At 35.4% G+C, this 13,204-nt stretch overlaps 1 protein-coding gene across 2 annotated transcripts in view; it reads right to left on the bottom strand.

The window, feature by feature from the left end:
• The window catches only part of LOC149806484 (ATP-dependent DNA helicase PIF1-like), a 55,835-nt gene extending 42,654 nt beyond the window's left edge, over window positions 1-13,181 (bottom strand). For both annotated transcript variants that reach the window (XM_089953708.1, XM_089953717.1), the window contains exons 1-3: window positions 13,092-13,181; window positions 5,053-5,765; window positions 2,728-2,817 (exon numbers count right to left, since the gene is read on the bottom strand). In XM_089953708.1, coding sequence (XP_089809834.1) covers window positions 2,728-2,817; window positions 5,053-5,761 — 799 coding nt within the window. In that variant the 5' untranslated portion in view covers window positions 5,762-5,765; window positions 13,092-13,181. The remainder of the gene's footprint in view (window positions 1-2,727; window positions 2,818-5,052; window positions 5,766-13,091) is intronic.
• Between the last annotated feature and the right edge of the window lie 23 nt (window positions 13,182-13,204).

Genomic DNA, 13,204 nt, shown 5'->3' with positions numbered 1-13,204 from the left:
AGCCCCATCTACACCTTGGCAGATCAATCAGATATTTCAGTGCTTTGTCCTAATGACATCTATTGGCTATCTAGATTTGCCTCCCTTAGTATATAATGTCAACTTACCAACAGTGTGTAACATCATTGCATTATACATAGGTCAAAAATATGGAGGCAACTGACTTTAAAAAGAGACTTTGTAAGTTTAACTTCAAATGTATGACCACGTACCAGAGAGAAGCTATTACAGGTGTATTCAAGTGAAAGGATGCATTTGTACAAACATGGACTGGCATTGAAACATTGCTTATTTATGAGTCCATTCCAGTTATGTGCTTGCCTTGTCTTGATCATGTGGGAACAGTGTTCAAATTTGAACATGATTTTGACTGGATGTGGTGCCTTGCTATTGCATCAAATGAAATTCAGACCAAAATCACAGAAAAATCTGATTGATCCATCAAGGTGTAATAGGGTTAATGTATCAAATGACACGTAGGGAGTTAACGGCATGGAGAAGTGCCCATATACTTCAATCTTCATGGATCACTGCTGCATGTATGTATGTATGTTTATATGCATAGGGATTACTGCATATCAGCACAATACTGGCTGTATGGTGTATATTAAATGGTAAGTAATAAAGTGTAATGACAAGAACTCCTCAAAACAATTAAAGTTGGTCAACCTTTTCATATAGGTGTAAGCATGAAGTACAACAAGATAAAAGGCAATGATTTTTTTTAACTCTATTAAAGGCATATAAAATAAAAGATTAAGGTAAAAAAATTAAATCATTAAAAAAATTTTTTTAAAGACTTATGCTCTGAATCTTGGAATGGAAATAAATATAATGAGAATTAGGTCCTTGACATAATCTGGATGAAATATACTCAAGAGTGAGAGGTAAGTATACCATTCCTTTGATGGATGAATTATACTCAAGAGTGACAGGTAAGTATACCATTCCTTTGATGGATGAAATATACTCAAGAGTGACAGGTAAGTATACCATTCCTTTGATAACTCATGCCCTGATAACTCACGAACCCACTTACAATGGTCAGTCGTGGATCCCATTTTCTTCACTAGAAAGTACCAAAAATCTGACCTCTATTTGTTGAACATAAAGAAAAATGAGATCAAAATTGGTAACTGAAACCTTGGTGTATCACTCGTTTTACCATCGAGAAAGGTTGATCTGACCTGGAAATTTGAATCAATGTTATGAAATTATACACTTTCAATAAGAAGTCATGTATTTTTTGATAACATTTCTTTCCAAACATTCTTGGTACACCGTAAATAACAGTATGCAATGAAATTTGATCAATGAAATTGTCAGTAATGCCTACTTGAGGCAGCACTTAAATAATAAATACCAATTAACTAAGTTTTTTTATCAAGTGAAACACATGTTTTAGTTATACGTTTTAGTTCAGTTTAAGTGTAATGATTATAAACACAATGTGTCCTGTTATATTACAACATGAAATATGTCATTCTACCATACCAGCTACATCCACGAGTGTTTCTGTGAGAACCTAATTAAGTGCCAACAGTGTTTTGATACCTAATTTGCGTAAGTATTTGTTGCAATGTTGTACTCAATTAAAAGCTGACCTCCTTGTATTACCACCTTAATTACGTCTTTTGTATCAAATAAAAGTGGTGGACTAATTGAAAAGTTAAAAGGCAAGCAAATCCAACTGGTTTAAGAGCTAGTGGGCCCGGTCGTGAGTCAGGTCAACTCATTTCAAGTGATCAATCGAACACTGTTAAAAACAACTGTGAATGTAATATATTTAAACTACCTTAAATTAGCATATTCATTCACAAATGTTACCAATGATAGCAAGACAACCAAGCGAAATGAATACTTGGTGACGTAAAACTTGTTTCACAGGTATGTTTTATTAATAAGAAGCTAGTTTCTGAGTTTGTAGTTAATTTGTAATTCGTTAATTGGCACTCGGAGATTTCCTCACTAATGAGAAGTTTCACTGCAATTAAATCATTTCATCAGTATTTTACGCAACAACAATGATGACTGTTTCACTAAATCTTCCATTTTCTTTAATAAAAGGAATCTTGTTTACAGTTCAATCAATAACTAGACTGTTTCCCTGCTTAGTATGCTTTTAGCATTGCATTCCAAAGTTAGCAAAGCAAGGAGCAGATGACTCAGGGAAGAAGACTATTCAAGAACAACATAAAGCAGTGTTGTAATATACAGTGTTTTTGCGTACACTTGAAGGTTGTTGAAACCAGTTGGAAGTATGTTAGTGATCTCTCAGTGGCTGGTCGTCTTGAAAATAAATGTCATTTTTACATATAAACAAATAACTTTGTTAGAAAAAGCACTTTATTAACAATTATTTCCAACGCAATTTTAAAATGTGTATTCAACCATTCAACAGACCAGTTTCCTCCCCACCCAATCGTTTTTTCAAAATGTCCAGCAAGGATGGCATCATTTTTTTATATTATTATGGAGGTCCCTTGATCACTTGCACCCTTGCTTAAAGTGCAGTGACCGTCTATGTTTCTGGACTCCAATGTGTGCAAGTTATCGAGGAAGAGGTGTATTGTTAGTTTTTGCCACCACTGTATGATAAAATGCAAATAGAATTAAAGACACTGAAAGGTCATTTTTTCTTCTTCAAATTTCAAATGACCTACAAGATAACAGCCAACAGTCCTAACAGCAAATGACTGAAGCATTGTTCCCCCAATATTACATTACCTGCAAATGAATGAAGTGTTGTTCCCCCAATATGACACGCTGCAATTCCTGTGCTCGCTGTCGCAACAGTATGCTGTGGTGGAAGGGCACCTGCAAACAGTATCACAATTTGAAATGTACTACCTTGCCTTTGACAAATCATTTTCTTTTTATTTATGTTCTTTGATCACAGATTCACCATAACTAGGAAGCTTTAATTTCCAATGTTATTCTAACATGCATATTCCAAGCCAGATTACATCACAAACACCATAGGAAAATAACCATCTTCACCAAGCCACCTGATTTAACAGATCGAGGTTGGTTGGGTTTTAAAACTTATTATATATATATATATATAAGTTATGTGGTATTATTACATTTCTCATGGTGGTAGGACCCAATCAAAAGCAAACGCTCTCCTCCATTTAGTAATTGGTCTAGAACAAAAGTAAACATAACTTCTGTCTGGTTCCTTAGTTCCATCATTTGGAATATCATCCTTCTTTGACATGGGCCAAGTCTGAAAGGACATCAGATCTGGGATGGAGGTGGCAATCTCTTGATAATAACTTGCAATTATTACACAATTAATGTTAGTTGTAAATTACATTTTCATAACAGTAATACATTACAATATTATTATGTTGCTGACTTTTCCAGCTGGGATGCAAAATGATGGACTGATAACTAGAGTGAACATACCATCTGCCATCTGTACGGTGCTCTACTGTAGACTGGAGGATGGCCAGACAACCTGCAGGGCTAAGACAATCTGGCATAATGCATAGATGTCTTCTATCTCACATCATTTGAAGGTAAAACAATGAGGAGGATTGAAGCATCCAGAATGAAGCTTTCATGGCATTGTCCAAAGAATGATTACAAAAGGTGCTGCAATAGCCCTAACCTCATGGGTTTTTGATTCTCATGAAGGAAAGATCTCTTTGAGTGAGTTACTGATAAGCTCTTTTGACAGAATAATCCGCCCTGAGATAGTGTCTGTCTAAACATCAGAGATGGGGAGAAAAAGAGGATTTAATCATTTCTTGTCTGTTTGATGTAGCCAAATAGAGACATAAGGATCAAGCCAGACAAAGAAAACTATCAAGAACAAATGCATTTGAGACGAGGGATTTTATTTTGTTCTGGGTCTCATGAAGATTTGAAACTATAAAAGTCATCTCCATCCTTGCGCTTGCTGAATAAATGTTTCATGGAAGAAAGACAGGATTAGGCAAAATTTTCCCTGTTCTTTAAAACCATGGATATCTTAGAACAAAATACCAGACTTTAAGCGATCTGGTGAAATCAAAGGAGAGGTGGGGTCCCTTATAAATGTGGAGAGTATAGAAAGCAAAGCTGATAACACTCTCTTGTTGCAGAGGGGACCTATGTATCATCTGTTGGGTCGAAACTGGCCTCTTAAAAATGTCATAGTCTGGCAACTACTAGAATGTTCAGAGAGGGAGACTTAGCAGGAAAGAGTATTACTCCAAGGACCAACAATGTGTGTGTGTGTGTGTGTGTGTGTGTGTGTGTGTGTGTGTGATATGGATTTTTAATGAAGCTCTAACAATGTTTCAGTCATATCACTACAATGTGTGCAGTGTGGCAGTTTGATACATGTCTAGACATGTAGCATGATGTCCCACAGTTACATTATCCTTGCACTAGGCTGACCAGTCCTAACACTAACCTCTTAATTCTGAACACCAAGCGAGGCAGCTGCTAGTATCATTTTTATAAGTCTTTGCTATAACTCGACTTGGGTTCGAACCCGCAACCTCCCACATCCAAGATAGAAGCTCTAACCTCTTAGGCCACTGGAGCAACAAAGAGGACCAACAACCCCAATGACTTTAAATCAGCATAGAGGACCAACAACCCCAATGACTTTAAATCAGATCCCACAGTTGCACGCACACACACACACACACATATTATATGGGTTATCTTTACCTTAACACTGGTACCCATGAGATAATAAAATTACAGAAACACTGTTTAGCTAGTGGGTGCACCAAAAACCTTAATATAAACAAAAGTAGACAACTAAAGGACAGGTGAGAAAGTAAAATCTAACATGAAAATGAATACCTTTGATGGAAAATGTGCTGAAAGGAACTTGAAAAAAGTGTATTACTTTGAGTACCCAGAAATATGTGTAATAACACATGCAGTCTAAGGAAAAATGTGAAAACATTGTATAAGGAAGAATTATCTGCCAATATTACTCAAAGGGAATACAAAAGTGGCCCCTGTATACCCTTGTCTTTATTATATCCAGGATACAATCTATAAAAACTGTAAACACTATCTGACATCAACATTTTTGTGTCTCACCTATGATTCTCCTAAGCAGAAAGGATTTCCCTGTTCCAGCACTTCCTGTGAAGAAGACGTTTTTACCCTGCATCACTGCACTCAGGACCTCGTTCTGTTCTTTATTCAGGCTTACTGGAGCCAACACTAGCTTGGAAGGACCAGCCGGGACAAGAAGTTTTCTGGCAATTTTTACTTCTCTTGGGGCCACATTCTCTTTGTCATCAGAATCCATTTCTTTCCTTTTCCTTTTCCCTTTGGGTGTGAACAGGTCAGACTTTTCCATTTCTTTTGCTCTCATTTCATGGACAGTCTGCAAATCTTTCATAGTTAAAGGACTAATTTCTTGGATCATGCGTGGTAATTCAGATTTTAATTTTTGTCTTTCACTTACAAAACCTTTCTTTTTTAAACATTCTAGCTTTGTGTGCACAGTTTTCAAAAACATTATTAGTTTGTCTGGAGGACAATTCGAAAGCATGAATTGTACATTATGATCTGGTAAATTGATGGTGGCTTTACCATCTCTGACAAATTTCTTGTGAATCTTTAACTCTCTCAGGGTATATCTAAGTTCTTTCTTTCCTATATTTAATCGCAAAATAACATCACTGAATTCATTTCTTGCAAGAGAAAATGATGCATCACGATGAACTGTTTTCTTCATAACATTGCCTGTAGATGTTATTTCTTCAAATGTGGTAGTGCAGACTAGGTTATTGAGTTCCATATTTCTGAAATTATAAAAAGACTATGTATGTTTTCCAGATTTAAATACTATCATATTTTAAATATACTGGACCCCTATAAGACCCCTTTAAAGAAAGGTCACTCCCTTTTCAGAGGCAACTGTATCCCACATAAATAGTTTTTCCATTTTGTTCACTGCATCATAGGCCAAGATTTCACCACAGATGGAGTGGCCTCATAAGAAAGGAGTGCTAAACATGTAAATTAAATTTAAAAAAGAGGTTAAGAACCACTGAATTACACTGAACATGTGGCACTTTTAGTACAAGGTAAAATATGGAACTATATTCTCGAATGTGGCACGCAAAATACAAATTCACTGTAACCTGTTTTTGTGGTTTTGAGAAACTGAAGAAGTAAATTTACTACCTTAACTACAATCAGTACATGGAATCAGAAACTAGCACATTTATTTAGTTTTACCCACAGGCCTTTTCAAACTGAGTTGTAGTGATAAATATGCATCTATTTGTGGACAGCTGAAAAAAACAAGCACATCCTGCAGTAACAAGTCGTGAAGAAGACGTTTTTACCCTGCATGACTGCAAAGAGGACCCCCTTCCATCCTTCTGAAATTGTCAATTGTCTTGGAATATGTTTCCAAGACTTCCAGTTCCAATCCTGGAATCTGTTTTCAAATTTTAGTCATGAGTTTTCTACAGACTGAACTTTCAGTTCTACTGTACAGGAAATACGGCTTGGGACTTAACATTTTCAAAATCCCTTTGAGTTCTGGTGTGTCTGATCATGAACATGGGTTTACAAATTATATAAAAGTGCTTTTATCAAATTAAACTTGCCCTTGGGAATTTGTGCTTGCACCAAAATATGAATATAACAAAATAATTCAAGTCAAAACATTTGTCAAAATAGATTATATGATCTTTAAGGACATTCTGTAATATATACCTGACAATTAAAGAAGTTTTGTCTACTTTTTACCTTTGTTTGCATCATAAAACCATATGTTGATGAACAGATATATGTAAATAGTAGATTGATACACAAGAGAACAAAAGAAAGGGTCAGAACGCAGACACAGCAAGAAAAGCAAAGTCAGACATACACAAATCGATAGACAGGTAAGCAGGGTTGGTGCTGGCTTTACAAATTTTGTCGGCCATAAATTGCAAACCTCAATATTTTGTCACCAATGTTGCCATTTTCACAATACAGCACAATCCGTTTATTTCAACACCCTCAGGAGCAAGGTAATATTGTCTACATAAACAAATGTTTAAATTCCACAATGTGTTAAATAATATGCATGTTTATAAAAAAATCCATGAATCGGAGTATTAAATCATATGTAAGAAAATTCAGTTAAATCCCATTAGAAAATACAACTAACACGTATATATATATATAAATGGTAGTCCTCATTTAATATATATCTCATTGTCAGCAAACAAATTTCACGAAACAATTCACTCTTATATTCATTATCCTAGTAGCACCTGGCTGTATAGTTGTTTAAATGCTACATAAATTGGCCTAGATATTGGTCATCAAGAGACAAATGCACGTATTATGATGCTGAGGCTACCAAGGGGATGAGTCTATTCATAGGGAAATGAAAACGTGAACAAGTTAAAAGTTTAACAAACGTTCTTGCGAGATGTCCCACCTTCATTTAACTGAACAGCCAGATATCTACTGTTTCAAAATATTGAAACTTTAATTTGGATTTTACACCACCATTGGTAGCAATCGTAAGTATGAATGTTTTTTGTTGCAAACTGGAAACTTTCATGACACCATAAATATGTTCCAATCACTACGAAAAATGAAACACTGCTTTTATTTTTGTTGCTGACTTCCTTTAATCAAAGATATTCAGCTTGCTTTGACGAAGGTGTGTGTGCCACTAAAGACCCTCTTCCAAGGACCAAACATATACCCATTTGTTATTGCTGCAGTGATATCAAATAATTGTAAAACACTGAGACAGAATTTTGTTTTCAAGTACATATACAGAATGATCAATGCTTCAACAGTAATCAGTTGTCTTTGAAGTTTCAGCAAAGCTATTTTTCTGGTACATTTTTCAAAAAGAAAAAAATATTGCTGTTGTCTGGTTGATTGTAACTAGTCAGGTAGCATGACTAATTTGGTTACTTTACAGTAGACATCAGCATGAGTGGATTATGATATAACAATGTCATGTTAGGGCGGTTTTTCAATATGAACAAAGGATTTATGTTAAAATAGATCCCAGTGCAATTTTATATCCAAGTTTGCAGCTTCCTGTCATGGTACCTTTGAATTTCTCCACTCCAAACCCAAGACTGTATATACAAATTTTAACAGCCAAAATTTCTGTCGCAAAAAAATCGCCAGATAGTACATTTTGCCATCATTAAGGAAAAAAGTTGCAAGTTGTGACATGGTGAAGCCAAGTGCAATCCTTGCGTAAGGGTTTGGGTAATTGCTAGATTTAAGAGAGGGAGAGAAGTTGGGTAAAAGACCTTGAACTGCCAAGTTCAACAACCATTTTTCTTTGAAACAGGTTCTTTGACTTGTTTATGGAAAGCCTCCTTTTCCTTGCAAGATAAACCAGCAGAATCATTTCTTCAATCACATTAACAATAATGACAACTGGAATTTTTTGTAATGATTTTAGAAAACATTTTTTAATGTCATTAAAAAAGGTGTATTCTCAACTGAAATACTTAATAACACTTTTTAATTCATACTTAAGCATTATCACTTATTCACCTAGAAATCAGTGACATGCATCAAAACGATCTTTGACAATGAGGCTTTTGAGAATGATTTGAGATCATTAATTTAACTATTAAATTATTTGCCAAACAATGTATCGGGCTCCTGTAATTATCACAATAGATAATAGTGAGTTCAACTGCATTTTTAGAACATGGTAGGCTATATAAAATGGCCAGCATATCTTCTGGAGAAAGAACCATGAAATAAAAACTGTCCCATGGGCAGCTAATGGCAAGTATTCTAACTCAAACCCACATTGACCAAGGTGAGATGTCAGTGATCTGTAAAGAAATCCTGGTGCCTTTAATTTCCAACACACTTGTCAAAGAATTCTATCTCATGAGTTATTAACAATTATTACCTTGTTACCTTGAAACTGGCAATACAGATCAAAGCAATCTATTACAAACTTATTCTTTCAGAGTTGACAAACTTGACTCACAAAATGCCCATTGAACAATGAAGGACAAGGACAAAAAGTAGATCGAAAATTAGGGTGCACTTGCCTGAAGTATTAGTATCAGTACTGTAAGTGGACTAAAACTTTCAATAATAACAACAAGCAATTAAAACTAAAGGTATATGTGATTCTAGGGTGCAGTTAGAAGGACAATGGGACATAAAGTGCAGAAGAGTGCAAGCAAATGGGGCCCAAAGGAGGGAGATAAAGGGCAAAAGAGCTGGGATTCAAATGAGCAGGGAATGTAACTCCATCATTCTGATGTACACACATACTAGACCAAGCTTAAAATTTAAGAGACAACCTCATGCTAAAAGAAGCTTGTAAGACTAAGTATAAATATTAATTTAGCAAGAGTAGTCCAAGACTATGTGTGGTTATACAAGCACAATAAAGAAAGAGCAAGTACATGCATACTATAAAAAAACTATAAATCAGAAGGTTGCATCTTCACTAGCCAAGTTTCCGATAACCCTATCTACACTTTGGCGGATCAAACAGTTATACTGGTGTTTTGTCATAGCGACATCTATTGGATTTTGTGTTGCCTCCCTTAGTGTAAAGTTTAAAATTGAAAGTATGAATCTGTACCCGAGGGAAGACATTGCAGGTCTATTTGAGTGAAAGGTATTTGTGCAAACACGAACTGGCACTGGAAAAGTGCTTATTTCTTAGTCCATTCAAGTTGTGTGATCCCATTGTCTCGCTCACATACGAAAGTGTTCAAATTTGAACAACTTAATTTTGATTGAATGCAGTGGCTTGCTGCCGCATCTAATGAAATTCACAGACATGAAGCACAGAAATATCTAAACCTTGGATAGCCAAGATGTAAAAGATTGATATCATGTAAGATATTAAATTTTTTAAGACCCTAGTGAAGAAAAAAAAGAAAGAAAAGTTGAAAAAAACCTTTATATTGCACTTTTACTCAAAATTCTAAAAGAAACATGCTGAAAGCACAATTGTTTGTACTGGGATTTACTTCATTTAAGAAAGAGGCATCAAAGTATATTTTGACTTGCTTCGACAGTATGTAACTGTGTCATTATTGGCTGCCAACTGTATGAAATACTCTTGAAAATTCACAGGGAAATCAGTCAAAACATAGGTTGCTGTCGTTGTTGTTGGGTTTAACACCATTTTTCACCACAAGATAGGCTATAAATGGCAGCCAGTATAAATGCTGAAAGAACCCGGGGAAACCCAGGAAAGAACCACCGACACACAAGAAGCTACTGGCAAGGTTTCTCACATACCCACATTGGCCAAACACGATACTTGAACACACGTAGACAGAGGTGAGATGGCAATGATCCATAACAGTAAGCACTTTAGACCACTCAGCCACTTGGCCCCCCCCCCCCGGTCAAAACATCGGTATGGGATATGGTATTAGAGGGCAGTCAGATGTCTACTCCACCCACCCCAGCATCATAATTATCAGGACTGATGTCTTACTTTGCACACTTGGAAGTAAATAATCCAATGCTAGCATTTTTCTGCAACTATTATCTTCATTAGCTACTACTTTACTAGTAACAAACAAGATATACCTGAATAAATCAACTTTACAATCTATTCGCAGTGTAAAAAGCTGGAAAATTTGGTCGTGGTAGGTATGTTGGAACAGGTACTAAATTTAGGACATGAGAATTCAAAGTGGTGAACTCAACCAGGTCTAAAGTACTTGAAATTGAAATTACTGACAAATTATCTGAAAACATGCTTATCACCACCAACCAAAATTTCCAAAAGCTGAAAACAATATATTAACCTAATATGCAATATGAAGCAGTGCAATATCGAAAAATACCTAATGATTTTGAAAATGTTAAGTTAATGGAGTGAAAAATGAGCATATAATAATATAACTTTCTTAATTGATAATAAATGTCAACTCTCTCTCTCTCTCTCTGTGTCTCTGTCTGTCTCTCTCTCTCTCTCTCTCTCTATATATATATATATATATTAAAAACTAGAAAAATAATCAATCATAAAAAGGCTGTCCAAAAGGACAAGTCAATTCTACCTAATAATTCAGTTCTAGCTTGACCCCTGTCATACTATATACTGCACACATTATAGGACTAGATTTTCAACCATGGCAAGTTCAATTCACAATCAGTGATTGAAAAGCACTGATAAGTAACAATTAAATTGATTAACAAAGTACAACTGTTAACAGACAAAAAATATACTGTATCACTTATTTTTATGAGGCTACCCAATTAACATGTATTTCATTGTTGCCCTAAATACTCAATTTAAAGACTCAACAAAAAATTAGCCACATATGATAACGAAGCCCATACCCTCAATTTTCTTAATGTGATTCATTTCTAAATATCAACAAATCTGTTAGATAAATAAACATCATTTCTGAAATCTGGTAATAAAATATAAGCTTTCACATGTGTTTGATTTTAACCCTTAAAAATAAAATTGTAATGCAATTTAAAGTTTAGAATATCTATATGGCTGGCCACCCATCCCTGTTGTTTGATGACAAACCTTGGACTTTTTCCACCCAGGGTAAAAAAAAGGAATATAATAAATAAAACAAATATTAAAAAATGCCAGGAATATCATAACTGGATTAAGTTGAAATAAATGTTTCTTTAATGCAATGAATAGAAATATATTAATAAAATATTTAGATAGCTTCCAGATACTTATTGTCCTTTTAACCAATTTCGGCTCATATTGAAAAATAAAATAATATTATTTTATACTAAATTAAATGTATGACTGACAGTTAAATTCTAAGCAATGATACGAGCCCTGTGCTTCCATCACATTCCAGCAATTTGTGTGTGCGTGCTTTTGGCTTTTAAAGTAGCTTTAAAAAAATTTAGTCATATCACTATGATATCTGCAATGTGGCAGTTTATAGTGATGTCTAGCACTGAGGCATCATGCAGCAGACATGTAGCATCACGATCCACCCAGTCATTATCCTGACATCAGGCCAACCAACTAAGCTCTTAATGCTGAGCGCCTAGCAAGGCAGCTGTAAGTACCATCTTTGTAAGTGTTTGGTATGACTCAACTTGGGTTCGAACCTGCAATCTCACACATCCAAGGCAAATGCTCTAACCGCTAGGTCACCAGAGCAGTCTCCAGCCATTTGAACTGTAGGTCAATGGCACTGAAAACATGTTTTTGCTTTTAATTTACTGGGGGGAAAAAAGGCATCAGAGTAATTAAAGTCCAACTACAGCAATATGACTTTAGTTTGTAGAAAAGAGTTGACATGGGCTGCCAAGAGCACGAGATATTCCTAAATCCTTGATTTCTCACTATGATGTTAGCTTACCTCGGAACATGCTACCGTTATTTAGGCAGTAAAACGTTGACCTAAAAAACACATATACCAGGGGAGGTGTCTTACACTGCAGGACTACAGGTTGGATATATTACTATATAGCAGGGGTCTCAAACACGCAGCCTACAGGCTGCATACGGCCCGCCAATTTGTATACTGTGGCCCAAAAAATGATTGGCATTACAATGTCATGAAAGATAACCATGTTGGTGCAACCCATGGGACATCGAAAATGCCATCATATGGCCCTCAGGGAGGTTTGAGTTTGAGACCCCTGCTATACAGGGTTAAGGAAATCAGACCCCAACAGGATATCAAGAAAGATTTTGGGGTTTAATTTATCAGACTAGGATTGCTGGTGCAAGAAAGGTGTCAATGTGCAAAGGCATCAACGTGCAGCTGTTCCCTAAATATAAAACATCTCATGTTCAAATTGTCCAATTACTGGTGCAACAAAACCAGACCATGGATTATATATATATTTTTCACGATCACGTAACTAATCGAACCCACCATACACCTTTCTTAATTTGTTATATACATGCTGTCTTTGTTACTGAGGGGAGATCATTCAGTTAAAAAGAAATGAAGTTCATCCTCTACTTCTAGTCGAAGATTTATTTCGTAGTTTAAACTGTCCGATATCTACAGTGGGCATACTTCCAAGTTCCAGTACCGATTTTTATTTCCAGTCGTAGCTTGCGTCTGTACTGCAATGACTAGAGATTTTAACTTTTTTCTACTCAAGAACAAAAAATGCAAAAATAACCAGTAGCTAAAATAAATTATATCTACCATCAACACCATCACATAAATGAAAATTTTTCAAAAACTGTGATTTTTTTTCGTTATCAATCTACTGTTTTCGGCTTCACAATGCAAGTTTTAAACTGAAGACCAATATAAAA

This window comes from Sinohyriopsis cumingii, chromosome 1 (genome assembly GCF_028554795.1).
Source record: "Sinohyriopsis cumingii isolate HCF-2022 chromosome 1, ASM2855479v2, whole genome shotgun sequence".
Taxonomy (NCBI): domain Eukaryota; kingdom Metazoa; phylum Mollusca; class Bivalvia; order Unionida; family Unionidae; genus Sinohyriopsis; species Sinohyriopsis cumingii.
This window is presented reverse-complemented; position numbering and strand designations above follow the sequence as displayed.